This window comes from Pan paniscus, chromosome 14 (assembly GCF_029289425.2).
Source record: "Pan paniscus chromosome 14, NHGRI_mPanPan1-v2.0_pri, whole genome shotgun sequence".
Lineage (NCBI taxonomy): Eukaryota > Metazoa > Chordata > Mammalia > Primates > Hominidae > Pan > Pan paniscus.
Window position 1 is genome coordinate 79,321,193 of NC_073263.2, and position 26,152 is coordinate 79,347,344.

Sequence of the window (26,152 nt, forward strand, 5' to 3'; positions counted from 1 at the left end):
CTTTAACACATTGTATTAGTTAGGGTTCTCTAGAGGGACAGAACTAACAGGATAAATGTATATATGAAGGGGCATTTATTAAGGAGTATTGACTCACACGATCACAAGGTGAGGTCCCATGATAGGCTGTCTGCAAGCTGAGGAGCAAGGAAGACAGTCGGAGTCCCAAATCCTCAAAAGTAGGGAAGCCGCCAGTGCAGCCTTCAGTCTGTGGCCAAAGGCCTGAGAGATCCTGGCAAACCACTGATGTAAGTCCAAGAGTCCACAAGCTGAAGAACTTGGAGTCTGATGCTCGAGGGTAGGAAGCATCCAGCACAGGAGAAAGGTGAAGTCTGCTCCTTCTGCATTCTTCTGCGCTTTTATCCTAGCCATGCTGGCAGCTGATTAGATGGTGCCTATCCAGATGGAGGGTGGGTCTACCCCTCCCAGTCCACTGACTCAAATGTTAATCTCCTTTGGCAACACCCTCACAGACACACCCAGGAGCAATGCTTTACATCCTTCAATCCAATCAAGTTGGCACTCAATATTAACCATCACACATGCTTATTTGGTGGGAACCCTTCTGGTTGGGAAGGGTGTTTTCCTGTACAATAGGTTAGAAAGCTTGATCATCAACATGTAATAATTTTTATTTATTATTGAGCACAATATGACTTTTGTTATTTGCTTTTGAAAGCTAGTACTTTGGTTGCATAACATCTGTCATTTTTAACTTAGTAAAATTCTTTTCCAGATAAGCTCCGAAGAAGTATGCCTAACCTAGCCCGGATGCCAAGTACAACTGCCATTAGTAGCAACGTTAGTTCTCCAGTCACCGTGCGAAATAGTCAGAGTTTTGACTCAAGCTTGCATGGAGCTGGAAATGGAATTTCAAGAATACAATCTTGTAGTGAGTATAATTATTTGATATAATTATATATTGTATAATTGTATAATTTTTTATAATTTTTAATTGTAAGGAAAATATCTGTTTTATTTCTTTATATTTACTTGAAAGAACAGTAAACTTTTTTCCTTGCCGTGTAACTTATTTTTTTATTTCACCATTAGAGTTGAATAGTATTTTTACTATTCAACTTACCAGTGCCTGTGGTATAAATTACTTACCAGTGCCTGTGGTATCAATTAATAATAGTAAATTGTTATTTGTATAATAATAGTAAATTATTTGTAGTCCTTTATATCCTAGGATAGTAGAAGTACTACATGGTGATTGATTTATCCACTCATCATACAAAAATTGTTTTCCTTGCAGATCCTCCTCCTTCTAGCTGTCTACCTGAATAAGCACACTTAATTCTGTTTAGCCGTTCCTTTTGTCTTCTTTTTCACCTGTGCATACTTTTGTCTTTTTCCCCCTAAATGAAGTTATATTTTAGAGTGTCTAAAGTAGTTTTTGTCCACTCTATTTTAGCTTACTCCACATTCTGTTACTTACTTTCTATGTTTTACCCAGCAGGGAGTGACACAGTTAGCATTAGGCCTAGTGCTGTGTATCTTCACTTTATGTGGGGACGTGCTGCTTCGGCATCCCCCCATTCCTACTCATGCTGTCTATATGGGTTGTTGCAGTTAAGTCTTACACTGACTTCCAGGAGGAAGGCACAAGGTTATATTACCAGTATTCATAAAAATGCCCAAACTTGGGAGGCTGAGCATGTTCTGAGTGTACTGGCCAAGAGTCATCAACCGGATGTTTTAAGTCTGCATCCAAAATGGTTTGTAGCTTTTCTCCCTCAAACTTAGTTTTAGGTGTCAGGTTGTATCTCCCTAACATGCAGCGATCTTTCATTTCTTTATGTTTTAGTTCCTAACAACCAAGTGACATCATTTACTCTGTGCAAGGAACTGTGCTAACTAGTTTATATTCATTATCTTATTTAGTTCTACCAACAACTCTATGAATTAGTTTCTACTGCCATTCTTATTTTGTGGAAGAGGAAACAGTTCTGATAGGTTAAGGAACAGTTTGTCTAAGGCCATGCAGTTGGAAGAGCAGAGAGGCAGACCTAGGTCTGGTTACTCCCAGAGCTTTTAACTGCTATCATATTCTAGCTCCACGTGCTGTTCTTCTCTGCCTAGCATTCTTCCTTTTCCTTCTTCGTTCAGTTTACTCCTATTTACTTTTATAACACAGTCCAAATACCATGCCTTTGGAAGTCTTCATTGCTTACTTAATCACCCTAACACACTTTCTCAAATACCCCCTAAACAATGCTAGAGTGGATTAGATTTTCGGTGCTTACCTCTGTTATTCAATGTACTGTGTTTTACTATTAATATGTTTGTCTTCCTTACTAGATTGTAAGCTCCCTCTGGGCTTGGGCCATCATTTATTTGATTTTCTGTTCCCAGTGCCTGACGTATTGCCAGAACATAAGGAACTCTTAGTGAATGCTTGAATGAATGCCACAGGATTCTATGTTAAGGCTTGACCTATTAAATATTTAGAACCAATGACTTGTATAAGGACACATAAACAACCTATGAAATTTGCCAATAGTAGAAACCGAGAGAACTAACAACTCATTTTATGTCAGGAGGTTAGGAGAATGGGCCAAATGTATCATGAAGAAATTTAGCTGATAGAAATATACAATTCTATGTCTGAATTACAAAAATCAGTAACGTACCAGCCTAGGCAATATGATGAAACCCCGTCTCTACAAAAAATACAAAAATTAGCCAGGCATAGTGGCACATGTCAGTAGTCCTAGCTACTTGGAAGGCCAAGGTAGGAGGATCACTTGAGCCTGGGAGGTTGAGTCTGCAGTGAGCCAAGATTGCACCACTGCACTCCAGCCTGGGCAATAGATAGAATGAGACCCTGTCTTGAAAAAAGAAAAAAAAAAATCAATAGTGTAAGTGTGGGAGGGGAGAAATACAGTTTGGAGAATAGCAAATATAGTAACAATTAGGAATTTTTGTTGACTCCAACTCAATGTGTATTAGTAGCAGATTTGAGTGCCAGAAAAATGTATGTAGCCCAAAATAGAATGTACACTGCAAAGAATGTTCAGCCTTGATTGAAGTGCCCCCAAAATGACGGGAAAATGTCAAAAGGATACAGGAACCAAGTTGAAGGAACCTCCTAATGGCCAAATTTGGGGCAGTTTGAGCCACAGAGTAAATAATTATAGTAATGGATTATAACTGATGGAATAAAATAAATATGCATGGGTTCATACTTAATTGGATAAATAGAGGGGAACATCCTCTTTGTAGTAGATTCCAATTCATGCGTGTAAAAGCAATGAGGAAAATATAAAAATCATCATTTCTAAGTCAAGCATAATACTGAGAGAAAGCCCCCAAGAAGAATATTAATGTGTAGGAGAAGGAGGACTCTCATAACTTTTGTTTCAAATCTTAAGATTATGTTCTCATTTACTTTCATTTCTGAGCATTCTAAGCCACTGTTCTTTATGCATTCTAAGTTCTTATCATGACAATTTCTGGTTCTGGGCCATTTTGCTTTCTGGAAAGAACAGAGGTAGGATAGAGAGTTGGAAAGGCTGCAAGTATAGAAGGAGGAACACAGTTGTAGTCAAAGACCTGGTTTTGGGTCTTTTCTTAATCATAAATTCTTTGGAAAGTTAAGTATTCTTTCTCAGTCTTGTTTTCTCATTTGTAAAATTAGGATTATGCCTATTAATTCTAACTAGTTTCTCTTATGTGTTTTTTTTTAAATCAAGGGTGGTTATATATGTTACATGTAGGAGAGATAGTAGGACTCTATTCCTGAATAAACTGTCCTGTAATTTCATTTCAAATGAAATTGGTTGGCATTTCATTGACTCTGCAGATCAATTTTTGGAAGATCTTAACAATATTAAGTCTTTGCATCCATTAATATGTAATAGTCCTCCATTGACTCAGGTCTTTAATATCAGTGAAGTTTTGTAGCTTTCTATATAGAGGTTTTATGTTTCTATAGTTAAATTAATTTCTAGGTATTGTGATTTTTAATAAGTAGTATTTTTATAAATAGTATTTCCTCAGGTTTCTTTCAGTTTCTACTAGTTTGCTGATATTTTGAATATAATTGATTTTTGTGTTTTGATATTGAATCCAGCAACTTTGCTAAATTAATATCTCCTAATAGTTACCCAACATAATGAGTGCATATGATCACCAAAACATGTTCAAGGAAGTTCATAAAACCCCAAATTAGAAATAACCTAGCTTTCTGTCATCAGGGGAATAATCACATTTATACAATGGAATACTAATTAGTAATACAGCAACACAGGTGAATCTCACAGACAAAGTGTCGAGTGAAAGAAGCCAGATTAAAAGGTTAACATGCTAATAAGTCTATTCCTAGGAAGCTCAAAATAGGGAAAAACAGTCTGTTGTGATAAAAGTGGGAATAACACTTACCTTTGGGGGAGTTTTGACTAGGAAGAGGCATGAGAGAGCATTGTAAGTTGCTGGTGATGCTTTTTATCTTGATAGGATTAGTGGTTACATGAACATATTCACTTTGAAAATTCACTGAGCTGTAGACTTAAGATGTATGTATTTTATGTATATTATGCTTCAGAAGAAATTGAGCCAAATTCATGTGTTGAAGGTTTTTAAAAAATTAACACTTTTTTTGAGCAGTTTTCAGTTTATAGAAAAATTGAACAGGAAGTACAAAGAATTCCCATGTAATCCCTCACCCTCTGTATCTTCCTAGTTTCCCCTATTATTAACATCTTGTGTTAGTGCAGTAGACTTGTTACAGTTGCTGAACTAGTATATTAAACATTTGCATGGTTAAAAACTAGCAAATTAAGGCATTACAGAATTGATTAGAAAGAATCTTAGAGATGATTCGTCAACCAAGAGAACTTTGCTGTGTCACAAAGCTAAATGGGAACACACCTAAGGGAGGATCTTACAGAGACTTTATTTTTATAAAGCTTTTTGACTACTATACACATGTATCAACATTTCTTTTTTTTTTTTCTTATTTCAATAGTTTTTGGGGTATAGCTGGTTTTTGGTTACATGGATAAGTTATTTAGTGGTGATTTCTGAGATTTTGGTGCACCTGTTACCGAAGTAGTGTACACTGTACCCAATATGTAGTTTTTATCCCTCACCACCCTCCCAGACTTCCCCACAAGTCCCCAGAGTCCATTATCTCATTCTTATGCCTTTACATCCTCATAGCTAAGCTCCCACTTACATGAGAGAACATACGATATTTACTTTTCCACTCCTGAGTTATTTCACTTAGAATAATGGCCTCTGGCTCCATCAAAGTTGCTGCAAAATATTAATTTGTTTCTTTTTATGGGTGAGTAGTATTCCTTGGTGTATATATACCACAGTTCTTTATCCACCCGTTGGTTGATGGGCACTTAGGTTGGTTCTATATCTAAGCCGTTGCAAATGCTGCTGCTATAAACATGCGTATGAATGTGTCTTTTTTTTCAAATAATGACATCTTTTCCTTTGGGTAGATACCCAGTAGTGGGATTGCTGGATCAAATGGTAATTCTACTTTTAGTTCTTTAAGGAACCTTCATACTGTTTTCCATAGTGGGTCTACTAATTTACACTCCCACCAGCAGTGTAAAAGTGTTCCCTTTTTGCCACATCCACACCGAATCTATTGTTTTTGACTTTTTAATTATGGCCATTCTTGCAGGGTAAGGTGGTATCTCATTGTGGTTTTAATTTGCATTTCCCTAACGATTAGTGATGTTGAGCATTTTTTCATTTGTTGGCTGTGTATCTTTTTTTGAGAAATGTCAATTCATGCTCTTTGCCCACTTTTTGATGGGATTAGTTGTTTTTTTTTCTTGTTGATTTATTTGAGTTCCTTGTAGATTCTAGCTATTAGTCCTTTATCAGATGCATAGTTTGCAGATTTTTTTTTTCTACTCTGAGTTGTCTGTTTACTCACTGATTATTTATTTTGGTGTGCAGAAGCTTTTTAGTTTAATTAGGTCCCATTTATTTATTTTTGTTTGAGTTGCCTTTGCTTTTGGGATTTTAGTCATGATTTCTTTGTCTAAGCCAATGTCCAGAATAATTTTTCCAATATTATCTTCTAGAATTTTTATGGCTTCAGGTCTTATATTTAAGCCTTTGATCCATTTTGAGTTGATTTTTGTATAAGGTGAGGGGTAGGGATTCAGTTTCATTCTTCTACATGTGGCTTGCCAGTTTTCCCAGCACCATTTACTGAATAGGGTGTCCTTTCCCCAATTTATGTTTTTGTATGCTTTATTGAAGATCAGTTGGCTGTAAGTATTAGGGTTTATTTCTGGGTTCTCTATTCTGTGTTCAATTGGTCGATATGCCTATTTTTATAGCAGTACCATGCTGTTTTGGTAACTATAGCCTTGTAGTATAATTTGAAGTCAGTTAATGTGGTACCTCTAGACTTGTTCTTTTTGCTTAGTCTTGCTTTGGCTATGTGGGCCGTTTTTTGGTTCCATATGAATTTTAGGATTGTTTTTTCTAGTTCTGTGAAGAATGATGATGGTATTTTGATAGAATTGCATTGAATCTGTAGATTGCTTTGGGCAGTATGGTCATTTTCACAGTATTGATTCTTCCATTTCATGAGCATGGGATGTGTTTTGTTTGTGTCATTTGTGATTTCTTTCAACAGTGTTTTGTAGTTTTCCTTGTACGATTTTTCACCTCCTTGGTTAAGTATATTTCTAAGTATTTTATTTTATTTTTTACAGATGTTGTAAAAGGGATTGAGTTCCTGATTTAATTTTCAGCTTGGTTGTTGTTGGTATACAGCAGTGCTACTGATTTGTGTACATTGATTTTGTATCCTGAGACTTTACCGAATCCATTTATCAGATCTAGGAGCTTTTTGGAGGAATCTTCAGGGTTTTCTAGGTACCTAATCATATTATTGGTAAACAGTGACAGTTTGACATCCTCTTTTCCAATTTGGATGCCCTTTATTTCTTTCTCTTCTATAAGTACTCTGGCTAGGACTTCCTGTGTTATGTTGACTAGAAATGGTGAAAGTGGACATTGTTGTGAAGGACGTTTTGTTCCATTTCTCAGGGGGAATGCTTTCAACTTTTCCTCGTTCAATATGATGTTGACTATGGGTTTGTCATATATCGCTTTTATTACTTTCAAGTAAGTCCCTTCTATGCCTGTTTTGTTGAGGGTTTTTATCATAAAGGGATGCTGGATTTTATCAAATGCTTTTTTGTATCTGTTGAGATGATCATATAGTTTTGGTTTTTAATTCTGTTTATGTGATGTACCACATTTACTGATTGGCCTATGTTAAACCATTTCTATATCCCTGGGATGAAACCTGCTTGATCATGATGTGTTATCTTTTTGATAGCACATGTATCAGTATTTCTGTGTATAGATTTTGCCTTGTATAATTAAGCACATTTTTTAAGGAAAAAAAATTTAAGGAAAAACTATTTTTAAGGAAATATTTTCAAGAGATGATAAATAAAACCATAGATACTTTTTTGGGTCTTTTCCCCCCTTATATTTATTTCAAAAAAAGTATATATTTCATGATTAAGTAAATTCAACTGTTTTAGAAAACAGGGTATGTCCATGTTTAACCATGTTGCAAGTACTAGGCAGCAAAGGCTTGGGTAGTTAGTATGTAAGCAGAATTCTGTGCATAAGTTTCTATTAAACTTGATTGTTTTCCTTGGAGAAAGGGATTAAAAAATTTTAAAACTTCTGCCTACCAGTTTGTTACTTTTAATGTGAAATGATACACAAAGTTGGATCAGTATATTGATGAAATTTTTAAGGGTTCTTATCCAGAGTTCCCAGTGCCCTTCATTTTATAGGTTTTGCTACTATTATAAATGTAATAATGCCCAGCAACTCAGATAGATAAATGACATAATGAATATTATTTAAGGAATATATCTGTAATAAACTGTTTGTACCTACAGATACCACCTTGTCTTCTTTTCTGTAATTACAACTATTAAAGTATCTCCTCATTTTATTTTCATGGAACCACCACCAAAGCAAGCATCAAGAAATCCTAATGTCTAGCAAGTAAACGGGGAAGACTTTCTCTTGTAAGAACTCAGACATCATCACATTTGTAAAGGAAAGGAGGCTGTGCTTAGAACTGGCTTCTGCATATAGCCAGGCACTCCAAAATGTGGCTGATGGACAGACCAGGAGATCTTTGTCAAGGATTAGAATTTTCCATTACTCAGTGCTGTCTGGAACCTATATTCCATTTATCTCCTCCTGTGTATATTGTACTCTCAGGCATAATGGACTCTTCTGAAAATAACACACATTTCCTAAGTCGGATAGTGGTAGAAGCTTGCTCACGTGAATATCATTTTCTCTTCTAGTTCCATCACCGGGACAGCTTCAACACAGAGTCCACAGCGTGGGGCATTTCCCAGTGTCTATCCGACAACCTCTTAAAGCCACAGCCTATGTGAGTCCAACCGTTCAAGGCAGCAGTAACATGCCTTTATCAAACGGCTTACAGCTGTATTCCAACACAGGAATCCCCACACCGAACAAAGCTGCAGCTTCTGGGATAATGGGTCGCAGTGCACTCCCAAGACCTTCGTTGGCAATAAATGGGAGTAACCTGCCTCGAAGCAAAATTGCACAACCTGTTAGAAGGTAAGAATGTGTATTTGCATAACTTCATTTGCAGTTTGGAACTAGAAACTGCTCCAGACACACGCTGACTTTTCCTTTGGCTCACTTTAACCTTAGTAAGACACTACCCTTTATGGCCTGACTTGTGCTCTCCTCCCTTTGAAAAGTGATGGATATCCCTGTGTGGGTCAGGTCCCCTTCTCTCTGATGTCATTTTCTTCCCTTACTCCCTCATCACTATCACTCCTAAGACGCTCTTTGCTTTTGCTTTTACCAGATAAGCTCTGTCTCCAGAGCTTTTGTAGCTTTCTGCTCCCAAGTTATTTGCGTGGCTTGCTCTGTGCCTCCCTCAGGTCTTTGCTCAGATGGCAGCTCTATCCAAAAATTGTAGGGCGGGGGGAAGTTGACTCTTTGGTTCATTGCTGTGTATCCCCGATGCCAAGAACTATGCCCAATACAGGTAGGATCTCAAATATTTGTTGAATCAGTCATTTTTAATCAAAATATGGAAAAATGTGTCAGGCCTATGTGCACACGCACACCCTCCTCCCACACATTTATGGTTTGAAAAGCATCTTAATGACATTCACCTGGGGCTTTATCAGCTTATGTTGGTAAGTTCAGTATGGTCCAGGTAGAAATTTTTTTTTTTTCCCTTCAAAGTTTCAGAGTACTTCAAAGGACATTTAGTCTAGCTCTTGGTCATGATGTTCCCTTCTTGGATTGGATATCATGGAGTATCTTATATTAAAAATCCGTAAAAGTGGTTTGAGGAGAGATTGGTAGATGAGGAAATAAAGACAATAAATACAGACAGCTCTTTCAAGAAATTAGGATATGAAGGAGGAGAAGGAGGAAACCATAGTAAAAAGTTTGAAAGAGGTGGAACAAGCAATTTTTTTCTGTCTTTATGTATTTATGGATATATAAATAGTTTTATTTTGTTTTGTTTGTTTAGAAGTAATAGATGCTCAGATCAACAACAAATTTCGAAAAACAGAAACTATTGAAAAATAGAAAAGTAAAGACTGACCCATAATCCTACTGCCAGATAGAAATAATTTTGGTACATGTTTATTTATTCAGTAAGTTTTGGCTTATTCTGCTTTGTAAATGCAGAGCTGTGTCATCATGCTGATGGCTGACCAGAATCACATTATTTGATGTATATGGTTATTGTAGACCATACATTTATCCTTGACTATGTGTCTCCAAACTAAACTCTTGGAAAGGTCACTGCTAGACAATGTGAGATGGTCTATTTCTCCAAACTTAAGCAAATGCTAGGTATTATTCTTTTTAATTTTTTTAAATTTAAATTTTTTATTTTATCTATTTTTTTTAGAGACAGGGTCTTGCTCTTTTGCCCAGGCTGGAGTGCAGTGGTATGGTTGTAGCTTGTTGTAACCTCAAACTCCTGGGCTCAAGTGATCCTCCTGCCTTGCTAGGACTACAGTGCATATCACCACTCCCAGATAATTTGAAAAAAAAATTGTAGAGACAAGGTCTTGCTATGTTGCCCAAGCTGGTCTTGAATTCCTGGCCTCAAGTTTTCCTCCTGCCTTGGCCTCCCAAACTGTTGGGATTATAGATGTGAGCCACTGCACTCAGCCAAAGATTCTTTTTAAATGTTTTGCGAATATGATAGGCAAATCTTCAATTACTAATAAGGTTTTGAAAATGTCATCATATTCATTTGCTGTTTGTATTCAACAGAGTAACCATTTATGTTTTTAGGTCATTTTTCTAGCCAGGAGCTTATATTTTTCTTACTTTAAAATATGTTTTATACGTTAAGGGTATTGGCCCCTTTATTTATGTTGCAAATTTACTTGTACAAATACAACATGCATGACACTTTGCCATGAACTGGGGCTCTGGGAGATAAGCACGCAGTGAAGACCCGTAAGTGTGAACCACAAGGTACACTTGAGATGGTGCCAGTGGCTTCTCATTACTTCAGTGGAAGAACATAGATGGGAGAGTAGGTCAAAGTGAGTGATGTGACTCACAGGATTATTAACAATCTCTCTCTCTGTTTTTCTTGTCTCTTTTTAGTTTTCTTCAGCCTCCAAAGCCTCTGTCTTCACTCAGCACTCTGAGGGATGGAAATTGGAGAGATGGTTGCTACTAATGCAGTTTTATGTACCCTTGAAAAATGGGAAAGAAGTAAAAATGAGGGTTGTGTTACCTAGCTGGCTGGGTAGCAGTGGATGTTGGGATATTCTTTCCCTTTTGTGTTTTAATATATTTACTGCATTGTTTCTCAATGGACCAGTCACCAGAGACTAATTATTGCACTTAAATATTTGCCTGAGATACTGCAACATTCTCAAACCCATGGTTGCAGTATTGTGACACTTAGATCTAGGAAGTTTTTGTAGAACTGCTCTGTACCTGAATACTTTTTGAGAGAATTAAGATGTATCAATAATGCTTTGCCATATGAGTTTTTTAAAGTAACTTGTTCAATTTACTCACGTGTTCTAAACATCTTTCCATTACATGTTCTGTATTTTAATACATTGCATATTGACAACTAGGTTCTATAATGTATGCTTTGAAATTTACTTTTTTATAGTTTACAGGAATTTTATTTTTTGTGCCTATTTCTTTTTACACCTATGTGAACCACTATGGAACAACTTAAATTTTGTGCCATAAAAATATTTTTGTGGTAAGGTACTATTTTTTTAGCTCTAGGGATATATCAGCAAAAACACATCATGCAATTTGAGAGACATAATTTTGTGTTGAATGAGCACAACATAATTTGAAGCATTGCAAGGAGATAGCCAGACAGCAGAATTAAATGGTCCTGTCTTTTTCATTTTTAATTTATTGTCATACATGGGTTTCATATTTATAACGGCATCATGAGCTCATTGCACTTAATACCTGCAATGTTTGCTACTGTACCACAATTGATTTTCAATACTTTATTACGAAGGATGAAACTGTAATGTTTTATTAACAATGCTTCTGGAAATGAATGCATTTTAAAGCAAATAAATCTTTTTGATAGACCTTTTACAAAATCCATTTGCACTAATGAATGCTTTCTTATGGCATATAACTTAATATTTGTTACTGTGTACACTGCTGTTTTGGAATGTTCAGAAATAAAGACTCTATTTCAGCAATATCAGGTCATGCATGAATGTGCAGCATAAACAGTGTAACTACACATGTGTTTCACTACAATTGTGAAAATGCTTATTGTTACTTTGTTCTTGTGCAGGGCATTTATATCTCAAGCAGGTAGACTTAGAATATTCACATTTGTAAAATTATTCTTCTTTTCCCAAGTACTCCTGATAAGAAATGTATGATTTTTCTTACATTAGTTTTAGTTAGGTAGTTTTACAGTGAGGTTTAGGTCCATTTAAAGAGGCCACTAAAACTCACGCAGCATGTTGCTGAGAAACACATTTACAGATGAACATTGTCAGTGGAGATTTTAATATTTTTTAGGAGTTGAATTTGAAATACTTTCTCAGTATCAGTAAAATAGCAAGTACTATCCTTATTCTACATTATATTTGATATATGTTGGAAAACTTTACTTGAAGGTACTGTGGGAAGTTTAGGCAAAGATTTTTAGGTTAGGTTTTGAAATGGAGTTCTACCTATAGTCATTAGAGGTTTTTAGTTTTTTTAAAGTGTACCTTTGTATGTAATTCTGTCTAGAACTAAAAGGAATGTTTGTTTAAATAACTTGCACTTTAAGTGGAATGTGAGCTAGAGGAGGTAAGATATGAAAAGGGAAGTAATATTTATTAAGCACCCCTTCAGTCAAAAGAACTGTGCAAGATATTTTTTATACATTTGTCTAGGACTAACTTTCACCTACTATTATCACCATTTTAAAGATGAAGACACTAAGTCCCACAGAGGTGATTATTTGTCAGTTTTTGCATCACTATAAAGGAATACCTGAGACTGGGTAATTTATGAAGAAAAGAGGTTTAATTGGCTCATAGTTCTGCAGGGTGTATAGGAAGCATGGTGCCAGCATCTGCTTGGCTTCTGGTGAGGCCTCAGAAAGCTCACAGTCATGGCGGAAGGCAAAGGGGGAGTTGGTGCATCACATGGTGAGAGTGAGAGCAAGGGGTGGGGCAGGGTTTCTACGCTTTTTAAAAAAACAACAAGATCTTGTGTGAACTCAGAACAAGAGCTCACCTATCACCCAGGGGATGGCACTAAGCCGTTCATGAGGGATCTGCCCCCATGATCCAATCACCTTCCACCAGGCCCCACCTCCAACACTGGGGATCACATTTCAACATGAGATTTGGAGCAGACAGATATACAAACCATATCGTTCTACCCCGGCCCCCAAGTCTCATGCCGTTCTTGGATTGCAAAATGTAATCTTCTCTTTCCAACAGTCCCCCAAAGTTTAATTCATTCCAACATCAAGTCCAAAGTCCTAAGTCTGATGTGAAACTCATCTCCTTCCACCTGTGAGCCTGTATTATGAAAACAAGTTATTTATTTCCAAGATAATGGTGGTACAGGCATTGGGCAAACATTTCCATTCCAAAAGGGAGAAATTGGCCAAAAGAAAGGGGCAACAGGCCACATACAGGTCTGAAACCCAGCATGGTAGTCATTAAATCTTAAAGCTCCAAAATAATTTCCTTTGACCCCATGTCCTCCATTCAGGACACACTGGTGCAAGGGGTGGGCTCCCAAGGCCTTGGGCAGCTCTGCCTCTGTGGTTTTACTGGGTGCAGCTCATGTGGCTGCCCTCATGGGCTGGAGTTGAGTGCTTGCAGCTTTTGCAGGCTCAGGATGTAAACTGCCAGTGGCTTTACCATTCTGGGGTATGAAGGGCGGCAACCCCCTTCCCACAGCTCCACTAGGCCATCCCCAGTGGCAACTCTGCAGGGGGGCCTCCAACTCTACATTTGCTCTTAGCACTGCCCTGGTAGAGGCTGCTGTGACGCTCTGCCTCTGTGGCAGGATTCTGCCTGGCCACCCAGGCTTTCTGATGCATCCACTGAAATCTAGGTGAAAGCTGCCAAGCCTCCTTCACTCTTGCATTCTGTGTACTTTCAGACTTAACACCATGTGGAAGCCACTAAGGCTCATGACTTGCCCTCTAAAGAGGCAGCCCAAGGTGTGCCTGCGGCTCTTTGAGCCGAGGCTGGGGCCAGAGTGGCTGGGATGCAGGGAACGATACCCTGAGACTGCACAGCGCAGTGGGGCCCTGGGCCTGGCCCCTTAAACCATTCTTCCCCCGTAGGCCTCCTGAGCCTGTGATGCATTGGGCTGCCTCAGAGATTTCTGAAATACATTTGAGCCCTTTTCCCTATTCTCTTCGCTCTTTTTCAGTCATGCTGATCTCTCAAGTGGTTACTCCACAGGCCACTTGGATTCCTTCTCTACCACAGGGCCAGGCTGTGACTTTTCCAATTTTTTTGTTTTGTTTTGTTTTGTTTTATACAGAGTCTTGCTCTGTTGTCCAGGCTAGAGTGCAGTGGCATGATCTCAGCTCACTGCAACCTCCACCTCCTGGGTTCAAGTGATTCTCCTGCCTTAGCCTCCAGAGTAGAGTAGCTGGGACTACAGACATTCACCACCACACTGGCTAATTTTGTATTTTTAGTAGAGACAGGGTTTTGCCATGTTGGCCAGGCTATTCTCAAACTCCTGACTTCAGGTTGATCTGCCTACCTCAGCCTCCCAAAGTGCTGGGATTACAAGGTGTGAGCCACTGCACCCGGCTGACTTTTCCAAATTTTACTCTCTGCTTCCCTTTTAAATATATATTCTGACTTTTAAGTCATCTCTTTGCTTCTGTATCTGATTATAGGCTGTTAGAAGCAGCCACAGCACTTCTTGAATGTTTTGCTGCTTAGAAACTTCTGCCAGATACCCTAAGTCATCTTAAGTTCAACCTTCCACAGATTCCTAGGACATCGGCACAATGCAGCAAGCTCTTTGCTAAGGAGCGACAAGGGGGACCTTTACTCCAATTCCCAATAAGTTCCTCATTTGCATTTGAGGCCTCTTCAGCCTGGCCTTCACTGTCCATATCTCTTATCAGCATTTTAGTCATAACCATTCCAATCAGTTTCTAAGAAGTCCCAAACTTTTTCTCATCTTCCTGTCGTTAGCCCTCCAAACTCTTCTAACCTCTGTTACCCTGTTCTAAAGCCACTTCCACATCTTCAGTTATCTTTATAGCAATGCCCTACTCCTCAGTACTAATTTTCTGTGTTTATTTTTTTGCATTGCTATAAAGAAATACCTGAGGCTGGGTAATTTATAAAGAAAAGAGGTTTAACTGGCCCACAGTTCTGCAGAGTATACAGGAAGCATGGTGCCAACATTTGCTCAGCTTCCCAAGAGGAGTCAGGAAGTTTACAATAACGGCAGAAGGCAAATGGGGAAGTCAGTGTATCACACGGTGGGAGGGAACAAGAGAGAGAGGGCGGAGGTGCCAGGCTCTTTAGAGCTCTCATGCGAACATATTACCCTGGGGAGGACACCAAGCCATTCAAGAGGGAATCTGTCCCATGAGCCACAAACCTCCCACTAACCCACTTTCGACACTGGGGATTATATTTCAACATGAGATTTGGAGGGGACAAAATATCCAAACCATATTAGTGACATTAGTCTTGGGTAAACATTTAGCAATGTTTAAATAGTGCAGCTTACCTTTGAATCCAGGTTTATCTGGCTCAAAAGTCTTATTTTTCCCCACAACTATGCTCTCTTCCAATGAACACAGGTAGCTGGTATTTTTTTTAATCACTTTTTATTCTGCAGAGAAAATTAAAGGATTCGATTCGTTCTCCATTCAAATGTTTGATTTATATTCAAAAAAGTCTGCTTAGCCCTTGCAATAAAATAACAAAGATCCCTTCATCTTGGCTTTTACATTCTTGTTGGGGAGAAACCATAAACAGGTAAGAAAATCACTGCAGGTTAGGTCATAAGTTCTGTGGGGGAAAAGAGGAGATCAAGACAAGAGGAGTTAAGAGAAAATAGGGGTGGGGAGAAATCATACTATTAAAAGGGTCACCTCAGTAGATATTAATATAGGAGTTAAATTATTTAGGCAGTTAGTGAGGGTACAGGAGTCTTTGGTAAGGTTTTCCTTTAATGAAAAGGCAGCCCCCAAATCATTTCTTTTCTAACAAAAAAAAAAGCAGCCTGAAAAATCAAGCTGCAAACATAGATAAGCAACTGGAAGCTTGCATACGTGAATGCCGGCAGCCGTGCCAGAAGCATCCAACATGGAGGTTTTCTCTTCCCTTTTCCTTGTCACCACATGTGCAGGTGTCATGGCGCTGGCCAGGTAGAAACCCCATCTGTATAATAAAAGATTAGAGTGGGATGGCCAGCGTCTTCGAGGGCTATGTAAATGTCACACCTGGTCCAACCAATCCCCTGGGTCTTATGTAAATCAGATACCGCCTCCTCGAGCCCCTCTATAAAACCAACCGCATCCCGCTGCTAACAGGGAGATCCATTCGGAATCCCCCTCCCTCTACATGGGGGAGCTTTTCTTTTGTTTCTTTCACCTATTAAACTTTCCGCTCTTAAACCCACACCTTGTGGTCTTCATTTTTCTTAGTGCGAGACAACGAACCTCGGGTGTTTCCCCAGACAAACGATGCCACTTCAATATCATTAAGGAGCTAGTATGAGCAAAGGCTTGACGATGGAGAGTTAGTTCTGAAGATGTTTCACAACCTTTTTCATCTGGAGTTCTACAGAACATGAAATAGTTGTAGTGACTATTTTCACAGTTCTTCCCAGGAGGGTTTATAACTATTATTATTCTAAATGCACAGGAAAGAATTTAATACATTATAGATAGTGGATGTCCCAGGGCAGTGGTTTCAAAGTGTAATTCTAACACCAGCAGCATCTTTTGAGAATTTGTTAGAAGCTGATATTCTCAAGCATTATCCCAGATCTATTGAATGAGCCCTCTGGATGATTTGCAGAATACCCTTTGAGGAAAGCTGCTAAAAAAAGAGGGAATAGCCTGTGTGGAGGAAGGCTGTGAGGTGGAGCATGCCTGTGTGTTTGAGGAAGAGCAAGGAGGCCAGTGTGTCTGCAAACAGGGAACAAAGAGGAAAGCCATAGAAATGAGTTCAGAAAGGTGATGGGGCAAGGCCAGGTAGGATATGGTGGGCTACAAATGGACTTTGACTTTACTCTGAAACAGGAAGCTGTTGCATGGGTTTGGGCAGCAGAGTATGGGATTTGACTTATTTTAAAAAGCATTAACCTGGCACTTGGTGAGGATGGATTGTAGGAGGCCAAGTGTAGATGCTACCAGGATGAATTCAAGTATTTCGGTCTTTCAAATGAGATGATGAAGAATTGAACCAGTGTGGTAACCAGTGTGGTAGCATTTAAGATGGTAAAGTGGTCAGATTTTTAGATATATTCTAGAAATAAAACCGTAAGATTTATTTGGTTTGGATGAACTATTGGATTAGATGAGCTGTGTTAGCAATTGAGGAAAAACTCCAAGGGTTTTGGGCTGATCAACTAGGAGGACAGAGCTCCTACAACAGATATGGGAAAGGCTATGGCTGGGAGAAGGTTCAAAAAGCCATGGTTCTTGCGGAGATCACCAAAGTGAGTTCAGGTAGATAGGAGAGGACTCAGGACTGAGATCTAGGGCACTTAGGCCCTTTATCTCATGTGAGTTGCTCAAAGGAGATACCACGGATAACAACCTGGAACTCATACAGGAAAGAGGATGCTTTTTTCTCCAATGTGGAAGGGAGTTGTGGTGTTGGGTTAATACGGACAACCTAGCATGGTTTACACTTGTACTAGTTAGCTAGTGCTGTGTAACAAGTTAGCACAAGACTTAGTGGTTTAAAACAATATTATCTCAGTTTCTGTGGGTCTGGCATCTGGCTATGGCTTAGCTGGGTTCTCTGGCTTAGTGTTTCTTACAAGGATGCAGTCATCTCGAGCCTTGTGGAAGAACCTGCTTCAAGTTCACCTTTGTGGTTGTTGGAAAAACCCATTTCCTTGTGTGCTGTCAACAGAAGCTGCTCTCATAGTCTCTTGTTGTGTGGACCTCTCCTTGCGCAGGTCAAAAAGTAGCATCTTGCTTCATCAGAATGATCCAACAAGATGGAAATTAAGGCCTTTTAAACATAATCTTGAAAGGGAGGTCTCATCACTTTTGCCCTACTCTGTTCATCAGAAGCCAGCCAGTAGGTCCAGCCCTTATTCACGGGGAGAGAATGACAAAAATGTGAATGCTGGAGATGAGGATGATTGGGACCATCTTAATTATAGAAGCTGCCTGTAAAACGTTGCCATTAACTTTACCAGATTTCCCAACCAATTTCCAAAATAACTGTATAATATTACGTTTTTGCCAGCAGTGTATGAGAATTCCAGTATCTCCTTGCTATACATCCTTGATATTGTTAGTCTTTAACTTTTTAATCAGTGTGTGTATAGCAATGTCTCCTTGTGGTTTTAATTTGCATTTCCCTGGTTGCCAGTAAGACCAATACCTTTTCCTTTTCATTCATTTATTAGATGGATTCCTGTTCAGATCTTTTGCTTATTTTTCTTTTGGGGTTTTCTTGCTAATTGCAGTAGTTCTTCATATATTCTGCTATAGTCCTTTTTTCAGTTATATGTGTTATAAAAATATCTTCCCCCTATGTAGCATGACTTTTAATTCCCTTAATAGAGTGTTTTGATAAATAGAATTATTTTAATATAGTACAATTTGCCATTTTTTAAGGTTACTCTTTTGTGTCTTGTTTAAGGAATATTTCCTTACCCTAGGATCGTGAATACATTCTCCTTTCTTCTAGAAGTTTTGTTATTTTACTTTTCTCCTAGAAATTTATAATCTACCTGGATTTGATCTTTGTATATTGTACAAGGTAGGGTTACAATTATATTTTATATTTTCCATGTGCATATCTAATTGTCCTAGTAACACTGAAAACTTCATCCTTACCCCTACTGCTTTTTGTCATAGCTTTATATTTGTCTGTTTTGGAATTGTCTATTTTTGCACCAGAGCCATGTTGTTTTAATCACTGTAGCCTTATATAAGATTTTCTAAATAGCAGAGCAATCCTGCTCCCTTGTTTTCTCTTAAGAGTGTTTTGACTATTCTTGTCTCTTTGCATTTCCATATAATATTTTCTAAATAGCAGAGCAATCCTGCTCCCTTGTTTTCTCTTAAGAGTGTTTTGACTATTCTTGTCTCTTTGCATTTCCATATACATTTTTAAGCAAGCGGGTCAAGTTCAAGAAAAATATCCTATTGGAATTTTGATTGGGATTGCATTCAGTTTGAGGGAAATTGAATCTTTACAATTTCAAGTCATAATTCGTGAATATGGTCTACCTCTTACTGATTCAAGTATTCTTAAATCTCTTATTAAAATTGTATAGGTTTTCTATGGAGAAATCTTGCCGGAATAATTTCTAAGTATTTGATTTTTCATGCTGTTGTAAATGATATTTTAAAAAATTTTATCTCTAGTGGTTTCTTTTTAATGTTTTATTCAACAACCTTAAATTTATGTTGGTTTATATTAACTTATCTTTAGAATACATAGAAACTGTATCTGTACATATAGTCAAACATATGGATATTAGATTATTTCTTCCTTTCCTATTTGTATATTTTTTTCTTTCTTGCCTATGGTTTTTGATGCAATATTAAATATATAATAATAGGTATCTTTCTCTCTTTGCTATTTTCAGAAAAAAAGCTTTCTATTTTACCCTTAGTTTTAAATTTGCTAATAGTATTATTTTATTGTGAAAGAATGTGAATTTTAACAGATTTTTTCTGCATCTATAAAATATGATCCTATTAATAATCTATTATTATTAATAGATTAAAATGATTATCTCATTTAATCTGGTAATATGCTGACTTTAACATAGATTTTTTGAATGTTGAATCAACTTTGAATTATTGAGATAAACCCAGTTTAGTCATGATTGTGTTTTTCTTTTAAAGACAGATGTATTTGACTTTCTAATGCTTAGGATTTTCGTCCAATTTTATGAATAAAATTGGTCCATAATTTTTTAAAAAACTGTCTCTATTAAGCTTTGGAATGATGATAGCGTTAATCTCACAGAGTGAGTTGGGGATATTTTGTCTTTTTCTATCTGGAAGAATTTGCGTAATATTGGAATTATTTTTCCCTTAAATATGTGATAAATCTCTAGTGAAGCCTTCAGGAATTAGAGTTCAGATCAAGTCATGTTTTACAATCTGATGTTGTTTATACTTACTCTATTTCCAAGAGTTGTGATAAAACCTCCCTCTATAATGGTGAATGTAACTGTTCCCCCTTACAGTTCTATCAAATTTGCTTTATGTTTTTTTGACATACACCATATAACTTTGGTGTATACATATTTAACAAGTTTTATCTTCCTAGCAAAGTAGACCTGTTATCAATGGAACTATTCTTTATCTTTTTTTAATGTCTTGAAATCTACTTTTCTGATATCAAGGCTATGTTAAATTTTAAACACATCAGATTTCTTTTAGTGCTTATATAATGTATATTTTTAAACCTTTTACTTTCAAACTTTTAGAATTCTTATGTTAAGCATCATATAGTTTGTTGATTTTTTAAAAAATCTAGTATGAACATTGTTGACTCAACTTCAGCATTTAAACCATTAGTATTTAAAATAATCACTGATATATTTAGATTTCAATCTATCACCTTTTTATGAGCTTTCTGTTTGTTGTGTCTGTTCCTTTGGTTTCCATTTTAGTCTTACTTTAGTTTGCTTTATCATTCTGTTTTAATTTCCTACTAGTTTGAAAATTATAGCCTAATTGTCTTTTGCTATTCTTTTAGTGGTCACCCAAGAAATTACAATTTGCATCTGCATTAATCTTTATCTTTACCATTCTTCTAGGGAGTATAAGGACGCTTAGTGTTATACCTAATCTATGTATGTGCAATTGAATTGTCAGCCTGGGACTGGGGAGAAGAAATCATATACAGACTTTTAGGCTCTCTGAAATTCAGAGAAAACAGTCATATAAACAATGCAGCACTGTGTCGACAAAAGATAGAAAAAGATACACAGAGTGGTTTTAGGACAGAGGAAATGATCAACTTTGATGGGATCGAAAGGTTTTCCAGGTAGCTTAAGTGTTATTATTTTATTTTAAACTAGGCTCTGAGTTTATCCATTCAACAAATATTTATTGAGGGTCTACTATTTGTTAGGTTTTGTGCTAGATGCAGAGGATGTAATAGCCAATTAGTCAGGCATGATTCCTATCCTCATGGAAATTACATTCCTGATTCTAGTGAGAAAGGTTCAAATCAAATAAGCAAAATACTATTTCTTTTCTACAAAGGAAAAAGCAGGAGCTGAGATATAGAATGGTAGGGAATGAGAGGAAGAGAAAAATGATTATTTCAGTAGGGGTTCTCTGAAGGTATCCCATTTAAATAATCATCCTTGGGACCTCCTCTTCTGGGAAAAGGATATTTAAGCTGAAAATGTACAGGAGTTAATCAAGTGAAGAGAAGGAGAAAGATTTTTCCAGGCACAGATAGGGAAGATTTTGGGGTGTTTGAAGGATCAACAGAAGATTGGGATGGCAGGACCTCAGTGTGCTGGTGTCAGGACTGGCTACATCATTTGTGGGACCTAGCACAAAATGAAAAGGCAGGGCCCTTTGTTGAAAACATATTAAGAATTTCAGGGTGGTGACAGTGGAGTATTAAACCAAGCCTGGGACTCTCCTAATCATGGGTCCCTGCATACTGTGTAGGTGGCACACCAGTGAAGCCAGCCCCGGCTAAGAGGAAAGAGGTAAGAGCTGAGTTGGAGGAAGAAGCAGAGGGAAAATCCTGTGGAACCTCAAGGCTACATGAAGCACGTTGAGCTTTATTTCCAATTCAATGGGAAATGATTTCTTAATAATACCAGCACTCATAATGCTTTTCCTATGTGCCAGATACTCTGTGTAGCTCTTTAGAACGTTTTACTTATGTGATCCTCACACAGCCTTATGGAAGTAAATACTATTATTATCTCCATTTTAAAGATGGGGAGACCCAGGTGCAGAAAGGTTAACTTATGCCAGGACGCAGAGCTCTTAAGAGGCAGAAGTTGGATTTGAACGCAGTTCAAAAGGAGTGAGTTGGGCAAATTAAAAACTTACTCTACCTTTATATGAGAATAAATTAAAGAGAGCCAAGAGTGGAAGCAGGCACAAGGCCAGTGGACATTCCTTGCAGAGACAGCAGTATGTACAAAGGAATGGTGTGTGCAAGGAACTGAAGTTACATTGCTAAGTCAATCAGGGATTGGTTTAATTTAGCTGCATTGTAGCGTATAAGGAAGTGCTGTAAGAAACAAAGTCGAAGGCTGGGCAGAAGCCAATTTGGGGAGGGCCTCGTAGCTCATGCAAAGTAGGAGTGGGGAGCTAGATCTCTCTGAGGGAAGATGTGAAGGCAAGAATGATACCTAATTCTATGTTAGCCAGGCTCAGTGCAGGTAGCACTAATTAGCTTTTTTAAGGCAGAATTTTTTAAATTAATTTTTTTCATTTATGTTATTATGTTTTAGAGAGAGGATCTTGCTCTGTCACCCCAGGCTGGAGTGCAGTGGTACAACTGTGGCTCACTGCAACCTCAACCTCCTGGGCTCAAGTGATCCTCCCACCTCAGCCTTTTGAATGGCTGGGACTAAAGGCACACTCCACCATACCCATTTAATTTTAACCTTTTTTTTGTAGAGACAATGTCTGGCTATGTTATCCAGGTTGGTCTTGAACTCCTGACCTCAAGTGATCCTACCACCTCCACCTCCCAAAGTGCTGAGATTACAGGCATGAGTGACCTTGCCTGCCCTAATTTTATTTTTGTAAGTGATAAATAAATGTACATACTCAGGGGGTACATGGTGGTGTTGCAGTACCTATCAGATCAGGGTAATTAGCATATCCATCATCTCAAACATTTATCATTTCTTTGTGTTGCAAAACATTCACTATCCTCCTTCTGTTTGAAACTATATAAAAATATATTATTGTTAACTATAGTTATCCTACAGTGTTACAGAACACCAGAACTGATTCCTTCTATCTAGCTGTAATTTTGCATCCTTTAACATAAGTAGAATTTGGTAGAGGAATTCAGTGTCTGCAAGATCACTGGGAGGACTGGTGGGCCCAATTAGGGTGGGCCTCTGAGAACAGCCCGTAGCATAGCAGCACAGATCTGGCCTGCCAGGGGATCTGCTAACATGGCCAGAGACAGGGACGTGGGGAATCTGAAGCTGCCACTGGAACCGTTGGCCCCACTAACACACTGCACTAACTGTGGTCCGGGGATCAGGAAGCACCATCGTGGCTGCATCATCATGCCTGCCACATTTGCACCAACGGAAAGTGGATAGGTCACATGTCCCACCTGTCCCACCCAGGAAAGTCAGGGACCATATGTGGGGACCTCTGCAAAGGCTGCCACACCGTAAAGGCAATGTCTTCATGGCTGTGCTTGCAACAGAAACACCATAAACTGCGGAACTGTCACCTTTCCTGCAATAGTGATGGGTGTGCTCTAAGTCACATCTGGAATCCTTGCAGAAAGGAAGTTTGATAGATGTGATTTTTAGCTTTGTCCCTGTCCTATGCAGAGAGACATGCTCAGAGAAGCACCATATCCACCATGGAGATGATTGTATTCACCTAATAAACAGTGGATAGACTGGAAGGAAAATATAGGAGGGGCACGAAGACAGGAATATAGATGAAAGACTTGGTTTTAACAGAGCTAAGCCAATTTGGTGGTTTGTGCTTGGCAGATTCTGTTTAGTGCACATCACATCCAAGGGTTAGAGTGAGTGAGGGCTGTGGTCCACTCTCCCACAGTCTCGCAGACTAAGATGTTACAGGCAATGGCTTTACCAGATGCTTACTGTGGCAGAACATGAGTCACTGCTTTCTGCTTTTGATACCATTTTCCTAATGCCCCCCTGCCCCGCTTAACTGCTAAGTAGCACACATTTTACATTTTAGTCATAGAAACACTCAATTTCCTGCACTAATGATTCTATTCCTAAGTATAGGTATGTTAGTTTGGTTTGCCCCAAGGCAGATCCTGAGACAAGGGTAGTAGCTTCATTGGAAGGTGCAGGAAATATCATAGATGGGTGGCGAATTGAGGAAGAACTGAGAAAACTGGCAATAAAGAAGACTTATTAAGTAAGTTAGCACTGTGGGCAACTGGAAAATTCTACAAGAAAATTCTCATATATAAATGCACACCTCAGGGCTAGCCTGCTCAGGAGCTGAGGTATGTATACACCTCCTCCCATCAGTCAAGGTTGAGGATGTTCCTGAGGGGTGTGAATTTCCAGCCCTCCTGTGTTGAAGCTGCCATCTCAGCTTTTGAGAAAACTGTCAGCCCCCTGATAATCCCCTCCACAGTTGGCTAGAACTTGGTCACAAACTATGGTCCATGAGCCAGATTCCACCCACAGCCTACTCTTTTGTTACAAGCTAAGGGTGATTTTTATATTTTTATAGAGTTGTTGAAAAAAATCATATGTAACAGAGACTGTGGCCTGCAAAGCCTAAAATATTCACTTATGGTTTTCAGAAAGTTTGCCAATTCTTGGTGTACATGGTCTTGCAGTAAGAAATAATCCCCAAATCTCAGGTTAAAAACAACTATTTCTCCGTTGTGGTCTATGTCTAATAGAGGGCAGAAGTGGGCTTGCTTTACGTAGTCACTCTACCTTATAACGCTTCCCTATAGTAAATCCTTCTGGTAGCAACACAAGACGCCAGGGTTTATAACAGCAGGGAGAGAGAATATGTAAAATAGAGCACCAACTAGGTCCCTCGTGCTTCAGACTGAAAGGGACACGTGTCATCTCCTATAACTGTCTATTACCACCACCAGTCACATGACTGCAAAGGAAGCAGGGAAACATAATCTCCTGTGTCCAGCAAGGAGGAGAGACCTGGAAATACTGGTGGCCAGTACTCCTGTCTACTATAGCTCTCTTGTATGAAGTTCCCTTCACTTTCCCAATATAAACAAGATTTTGGTCAAAACATCATTCATTGATTTCACATATTTTCCTGGAGTTAATAACTGCTTCATTTAACAAAAAAGTCTTAGATTTCTTTGAGCTTGCAGGTATGGTTTTTACATTCTGCATGGCTCTGTAAAACACTTCTCTTCCACGTAGTCAAGCTTATCAGATAATCAATCTGTCAATCCTATTTTAATATGAGACTTTCTAATAGTTGTAGAATAGCTACGAAACAGTGCCAAGCTTCACTATTTTTCTTTTTAAATAATATTCAAGGGACTTATTAATAAGTTCAATATTTTGTACTTTCAGATATCTCAATTTTGAAGTGTGTAAGCTTTAACTTGAAGAACAGTTTAAAAAGTATTATGCCTAGGTCTGTCATTACATTGCATAATCAATAAAACAAATATTATATAATATTATAAAATCTTGCCCTTTTTAGGGATGGTGCTCAAATGAATTAAAAGTTTCATGAGTAGAGTCAACACTTTTCTTAATATACTATTTGCACTTTTAGATCCAGCAGTTAAACTTGAACTTGATCATGCCTTTGTATTTTGCATGTCATTTTTCTTTTTCCTTCTAATAACAAAGTCATTTTGAAAGATAATTGAACTATTATAATGAAAAAGTAACAGTTGTCAAGAACTTAGCAAATGTTGAAAGAGGCATCCTGCGGTAATATTGAAAGTTCATCACTCAAACTAGTGGAAAGTCTCAGCGTTTTTGCAGAGGATAAAGTTATGCTGCATTTTGTTTCACGGTTAATTGTAAAATACAAAATTACATTGTGGAACATTAATTGCATTAGTTTTCTATGGCTGCATAACAAGTTACCACAAATTTAGGGGCTTAGAACAACAAATTTATGATCTCACAGTGTCTGGGGGCCAAAAGTCCAGTTTTGGCTGGACAGGGTTTTCTACTTTGAGTCACAAGGCTGAAATCAAAATGTCAGATGAGCTGCCTTCCTTTTTGAAGCTGGGGGTCGTCTTCCAAGTTCATTCCTATTGTTGGCAGAATTCAGTTCCTTGAGCTGTAGGGCTGAGGCCCTTGTTCTGCGGGGGGTCAGCCCAGCGTCCAGCTCAGGTCCTAACAATCACCAACGGTACTTTTTCCCGTGGCCTCTCCTAATGCCCTCTTTTTTTTTTTTTTTTTGAGACGGAGTCTCACTCTGTCCCCCAGGCTGGAGTACAGTGGCGCGATCTCAGCTCACTGCAAGCTCCGCCTCCCAGGTTCACGCCATTCTCCTGCCTCAGCCTCCCGAGTAGCTGGGACTACAGGCGCCCGCCACTGCGCCCGGCTAATTTTTTGTATTTTTAGTAGAGACGGGTTTTCACCGTGGTCTTGATCTCCTGACCTCGTGATCCGCCCGCCTCGGCCTCCCAAAGTGCTGGGATTACAGGCGTGAGCCACCGCGCCGGGCCCTAATGCCCTCTTAACGCTTCACAACTTTCTGGAGAGACCCAGGCCTTTTAAAAATCTGACTTGT

The 26,152-nt window shown here is 38.4% G+C and overlaps 1 protein-coding gene and 1 long non-coding RNA gene across 7 annotated transcripts in view; one reads left to right on the forward strand and one right to left on the reverse strand.

Moving 5' to 3' along the window:
- SLAIN1 (SLAIN motif family member 1) overlaps positions 1-11,735 on the forward strand; it is a 66,851-nt gene extending 55,116 nt beyond the window's left edge. For all 6 annotated transcript variants that reach the window (XM_008950563.5, XM_014347467.4, XM_034936817.2 and 3 more), the window contains 3 exons: positions 737-892; positions 8,331-8,613; positions 10,651-11,735. In XM_008950563.5, coding sequence (XP_008948811.2) covers positions 737-892; positions 8,331-8,613; positions 10,651-10,726 — 515 coding nt within the window. In that variant the 3' untranslated portion in view covers positions 10,727-11,735. The remainder of the gene's footprint in view (positions 1-736; positions 893-8,330; positions 8,614-10,650) is intronic.
- The window catches only part of LOC129393651 (uncharacterized), a 30,541-nt gene continuing 15,590 nt past the window's right edge, over positions 11,202-26,152 (reverse strand). Inside the window, exon 3 of the long non-coding RNA XR_008620654.2 lies at positions 11,202-15,920. This is a non-coding gene — a long non-coding RNA (uncharacterized LOC129393651). The remainder of the gene's footprint in view (positions 15,921-26,152) is intronic.